Source organism: Muntiacus reevesi, chromosome 15, assembly GCF_963930625.1.
Source record: "Muntiacus reevesi chromosome 15, mMunRee1.1, whole genome shotgun sequence".
Classification (NCBI taxonomy): domain Eukaryota; kingdom Metazoa; phylum Chordata; class Mammalia; order Artiodactyla; family Cervidae; genus Muntiacus; species Muntiacus reevesi.
This window is the reverse complement of record NC_089263.1, coordinates 42,815,497-42,821,533: the sequence shown is the minus strand read 5'-3', so window position 1 is coordinate 42,821,533 and position 6,037 is coordinate 42,815,497. Positions and strand designations below refer to the sequence as shown.

The window sequence follows — 6,037 nt, the reverse complement described above, 5'->3', positions numbered from 1 at the left end:
ACAAAATTTAACTCCATTTTGTTAAGAATTTTTGTTAGAGAATTTGTTAAGTGTAAAGATTCTCAATTGTACTGTTTAGTTTTTAAGAGAAGAAAGAATAGAAGAGGGTAGAATAGCATGAACCATGATTCAGAAGGAACAGTAATTATTCAAAGGGTTGGAAAGGAAGAAAAAGTGAAAGAGGCTTAAAAATAAGACAAAACCATTTAATGCATTTATGGGAAATTTTATACTCTGCATAAATAAAAAGTATAAAAGTTTAAGGCACAGTGAATATCTATATAAACATTACAAACTGGCCACTGTTGGACAAGTAAAAATAAAATTCAAGAAATGTAACGCCTTCATAAATCATTATCTTCCTTCTACTACAATCAGAAAAGTTTCTGAGTCAACTCTTTTACATCTGGTGCCTCTAGAGAGAGAAAATTCAGGTCACCTTTAGATACACTTGCCTTTACAGGATACCCAAATAAATAAGAGTTTGAATATCTTCTTGAATGAAGATAAAAACAAGGGGAACACATCAGATTAGCATTCTTTACTGGTAAACTACAATTTATGATGACATTATATAATCTGAAGATTAACCCTTTAAGCACTAAATTATATAGTTTATACCCATGACTAAAAAGATCACCATCACATGCCATGAACCACCATACTATGAATCCATGTAACTGAGGATTCCAAATAAAGAATTATCTTGCCTAAATCCTTCAAATTTCAATTGAAGAACTTAGTGGTCAGATGCTCACTGCTAACAGACCTCCATAATAAACCCACTGCACCTATGTTGTTTGTTTGAAGCTATACATTAGGCAGATAAATTTTAAGATTGAACTTAATGCTATTTAGAAGACTATTAACAACCATTAATCTCTAAAGGCTCTTTAAGTTTGCGAATAGGTTTTTAGCAGCCCTGTATCTAAAATATACATTTCTCCTTACATTAAGTTATAAATCAAAGTCATACAGATACCACATAAGATTCTGAACACATACAGGAATATTTTCAAAATTAGTTTCATATTATACTTTTGTGAGGTCTGCTAATGGCACAGTGGGTACAGAGATGGCCAACCGGGTCAAGCAAACCATCCACTGTTGCTACTTGGAAGTGGTTAATGACAGTTAATTTCATTATGCCACCACTGCACCTTGTACGATATTTAACAGTGAACCCCTGGAGGGTTAAGTCTTCATTTGTCCCCCAATATCACCCTGCAACTACTTCACCCGGAGGAGGCATTCAGCATTGAATGACTGACATAACCAGGATGCCATGTGGATAATCACTAGGTATTACCATTTGAATAGAAATACATTGATAAATTTATCCCATAGCTAGTGTTCTTAACATGTTCAAACTTAGTTATTTAAATCTGAATAACTACTAAAAGAGAAAGTAAGATTAAGTAACCTTCATTAAAAATGGAAACCCATCTTAATATCTGGTGTTATAAACTCAAACACCTTCCCATGAAATAAAGTTAATTCTCAAGGAAAGAAAATTCAAAATGCTTTTATCGTGCTCCTTTTATTACACTCAGTAAACCATCCTAGTATGAAATCAATAGTTAGCTATATAAATGTAAAACATAACATGAGAAAATCTAGGGGAAAAATCCTCATTTTAATCTGAGACCACAAATATCAGCTCCAGTTAGCCTTAATCAACAACTTACCTATTTTTTTCCTTACACAAAGACAAGCTTGATAATTTAACTCTTCCCAGTTGGTAGTTAAGGCTCTAGAATGTCCTTACTTTTTTTAAAGATCATTTTAAAACCAAAGCACTAATTTGACACAGTAAAAGCACAATACAAGATCCAAATTTCATATCTGGCTTTTGCTAGATAGAGCTTAAGAATAAAGAAACATTCTTCCCTTTCCTGATAATAATTTAAAATATAAATAATTGTATTAAGTCCCAAGATCCATTGAATAGAGAATGTGAAAGTTCCTGGTATAAAAACTACCTTAGAAGTCTGATAGTCATTTCATTCTACAGAGGGACAGAGACTGGATTTTGTTTGCTTTCTGTAATTACTTCACAATCTCCCTCCATTTCAAAATTGAGATTCACAAATGAACTGGATGCCAGTGTTTCTGGTTGATCGGACTGAACAATGGAATCAGCCTGCAGCTTATTTTGTTGGTATTGTCTTTCTGCTTCTTCCGACATCCTATTTTCTTCTTCTTCTTCTTCTTCCTAAAAAGAAGTAACAAGAATAGTTGAAACATAAATGTCCAAATGGAACAGTATTTTTCTCCCACTTTCAGCACCCAGCACAATGAAATATAGCTTAATTGTGCACATCAATCCTAGGAAAATCTAAGTATTATGAAATTCTAAAATATATTCTAATCTGATAAAGAATGACTAGAATGAAATGCCTAGTGTAAGGGGGCTATCTCTGGGACAGCTAGAGGATACACGTCTTCATTATGCAACCCATTCAGTCCACAACAAATGAAACTGAATCAAGAAAATGTAAAAAGGAGACATACCTCCTTCTTCATCCGGTAATACTCATCAATTGCATACTGGTATTTTGGGGTGCTGATGCCCAAAACAGATGCAATCTTCTCTCCAAGAAAGTCACAAACTAAAAATATAAAAGTTATTAAAAAAAAAATACAAAAGTCAAATGGTTTACATAATTCCATGTACATTTCTTGAGCCCTTTCTATGTGCAAAGCATTTTAGGAATACAAAATTTACAGTCCCTGCCCTCAGAGAGGTTATCAACATTCAGTACATCTTATCTGTGTATCTTCCTTGATTTCCCCAAGAAACACTAGTGACTCCTTCTGGGCTCCCAATAACACTGCTGGTAATAAGCAGTCAAACAGAATGAGAACAATGTCAGCGAACCAAATGGCAAAACAGCAAAATAACTGCTAACAGACCTTTTCTGTCCATGTTCACAAATATGAAAACTGTATCTAAATGAGCATAGCTGTTTTTCAGTCCTTTTTTTTTCAAAGCACATCCGGAAGCTAAAGAACGAGTTAAGGTGAAGTATAAGTTAGATTAGTATCTCCAGTGGTAGCAAGCTAGCTGCTGAGAAGGGCGTGACTAAACTCCCCATTGTTTTTCCTTCATTTCTAAAACACGCTATTTGGCCAAGTTTCTGTTCTGGGAATATATGATACTGGTTATACAACATTCAAACAAAAAAGCAATACCTGAGAGGGTGGATGTGGCAGCTCGAAGCATGTGAAACCATAAGTAGGGGCCCCACGTAAGTTTTGTCTGCAACAAGAGGTTAGGTTAGCAACCTTCATACTTAAATTTATTCTATATATCTAGGCCAGGATGAAGCAGTCAAATACTTGGTGGGTACATAGAATATTCTATAGACAGTATAACAAATAGGCTACAATCCAATAAAAAAAATTAAAATCTTTGTAGACAGAATGTCACGAAGACATTTAACATTCATCCATACAACTACCATCACCTTAAGTCCATGGAATAACCCAAAAAAGTGGCAGTCACTGAAATGGAGTTGGTAAGTCACAACCTTGATTATTTACAAACTGATAATCCAGAGCCTTCCCTTCTCCTGTCTTGCTGCCTTTTTTTTTTTGCTGTCTTCATTGTTCAGAAACACATCAGAGTGTGTATGCAGTCAATTGAAAGGGATCTAAGGAATCATACATACAACACATTTCTGGTTTAGTGGTGAACTGAGGTTCAGAGAAATTAAACAGGATAGGTGAGGGCATATCAAATGAATTTTTAATGGTAGGAAAATAAGTAACCAGTAAGTGGCAAGTTGAGTTTTTTTTGTTAATTTAAGGATTAAAAAGGGACTAGACAATGCAACCCAAGGAAAGTTTTAACATACAACTGGCAGGCTAGAAACACTGGCAGACTGCAATCCACACTACACACCTCATAGTTAACCTTGGTGCTGTAATTGCATAGAAAACTTCTATAAAGCTTGACATATAGATGACAGTTTGCCTCTATGGAGGAAACTGGTCATAGGAGCATGCTTCAATATACCATATTTTTGTTTATGAAAAGAAAACACAGTATAGAGCATAAGCTCTATCAAATACATTAGTCAATGTTTCCACATTGGTTTCTCAGAGAGAAGAAAAAGATAAGCCTTAATCCATTATCTTCTTAGATAAGATATGCTGATGATTATAAGGGCCTTAAAAAACCAAATACAAGAATATCTGTAAGACTGAAAACCACAGACACCAGAAACTGCTTCTTTTCTGTTGGTGAAATGGAAGTATCTTCCTTTCCTGATATCTAAAGCTGACAAGGTTGCCAATTTCAGGGTTATTTCCTTTCTTCCTGGTTAAGGAAAAATTTTCACCTGAGGGCTTTCAAAGTCATTTTGAGTGGACACTATCTGTCTAATCAAGTTCTCATGCAAATTACTTTAAAGAATAACATCATATATTTCAAATATTTTTAAAAACGGCTATCTGTAAGCCTGAGCAGACAGGCTAAAGCAGAGGAGGAAACAAAATGAAAAGTAGGTGACAGTACTTTTGAAAGGTCACACAAGTAAGGTAGCTCCTTAGTCTCTCTTTACACAAGAATGGACGTCCAAGCAAACAAATACATTCAAGAAAGTACTGTATATTTCTGGCTCTCTGATCAAATCTGCTATATCTTCTATATTCAGAGCAGAAGGCATTTCTCATGTGGGATAGGGGTTAGTTCAGGAGCTCTGTTTAATATGCTCTAACACTAGTGTCTACGTGTGTCTTTTACAGCAAGAGGGACAGTGCAGAAATAAAGGGAATGGAGCCAATTTCTATAACACATAGTAAGTGACAGGGCCAAGAAATTACTTAGAAAAAGATTCAGCAAGCTTTTGAAGGAAAGTACGTATTTCTCACTGGACCAATTCTCTTGAGGTTGTTTCTACAGAAAATAATTGCTAACGTCCAGGCTGTAACTACCAATGGGTCAAACCTGTTCCAGAGCTAAGACACTGGATAAGGGTTCCTGAAAACCATCTATCATTAGCACACAAAGTTTTACAGAATGAATGAATGGGGCGTTTTGTTCAGACACTGACCTAGAGTCTGCTGGAACCCTGCCATCACTACCAGCATCACTACTGCCACCACCATCCCGGTAACAGGAGAACTGGGACAAGATCTAGAGTCTTCAAGACTTCCAGTTTATGGGTGCAAACTCTAGTAGATTCATTATTTTCTTCAAAAATTTAAGTATCTATTTCTTTCTGAATAATGATCCATCTCTTCCTTAATAAGGAACTATTAAGCCTTGCTATCTTGGGACTCTACAGGTGATCTAGTGGTTAAGAATCTGCCTGCCAGTGCAGAGACACGGCAGGTTCAATCCCTGGACGGGGAAGATCCCACATGCCGCAGAGTAACTAGGTAACTACTGAAGCCTGCATGCCTAGAGCCCTTGCTCTGGGCGATGAGATGCCTGAGCACAGAAATTAGAGAGGAGCCCCCGCTCTTAGCAACGAGCGACAGCCCACATGCAGCAACAAAGACTCAGCACAGTCAAAAATTAATTAAAAATTTAAAAACCTTTTTAAACCTAAGCATACATGTGTTTTACAACATTATTACACTTTTTCTATCCTGCTGGTTTTGCCATTTACTATACTGAAAATATTAAGCATATTTCTTAAATGCTTCGATTTCTACAGGCAGAAAAACTAGGCCCAAAATATAATCATTTGGAAAGCTCTCCCTTCACAATGTAAAACTTCACAACAGAAAAGTTACCAATAAATATTCACCAGTAATATATGAGACTGTCCATTCCCTTCTACCCTCATTACAGTATACTGTCCTTTTCCTTTTTATTTATTTACTTTTATTATTTTGGCCATGCCTTGCATCTTGCAGGATCTGAGTTTCCCAACCAGGGATTGAACCCATACCCTTGCAGTGGAAGCATGGAGTCCTAACCACTGGACCACGAGGGAAGTCCCACGTCCTTTTCCTTTTTTGAAATTTGAAAGGCAAAACTGAGCCCAGATAATTTTTAGTTCTGACCATATTATGAAAGGCA

The 6,037-nt window shown here is 36.0% G+C and overlaps 1 protein-coding gene across 3 annotated transcripts in view; it reads right to left on the bottom strand.

Moving 5' to 3' along the window:
• Positions 1–205: 205 nt before the first annotated feature.
• Positions 206–6,037, bottom strand: part of LOC136147245 (signal recognition particle subunit SRP54) — a 68,127-nt gene continuing 62,295 nt past the window's right edge. For 2 of the 3 annotated variants that reach the window (XM_065906559.1, XM_065906558.1), the window contains 3 exons: positions 3,196–3,262; positions 2,515–2,612; positions 206–2,215 (listed from right to left, as the gene is read on the bottom strand). In XM_065906559.1, coding sequence (XP_065762631.1) covers positions 2,009–2,215; positions 2,515–2,612; positions 3,196–3,262 — 372 coding nt within the window. In that variant the 3' untranslated portion in view covers positions 206–2,008. The remainder of the gene's footprint in view (positions 2,216–2,514; positions 2,613–3,195; positions 3,263–6,037) is intronic. The other variant, XM_065906560.1, reaches the window with a different exon arrangement.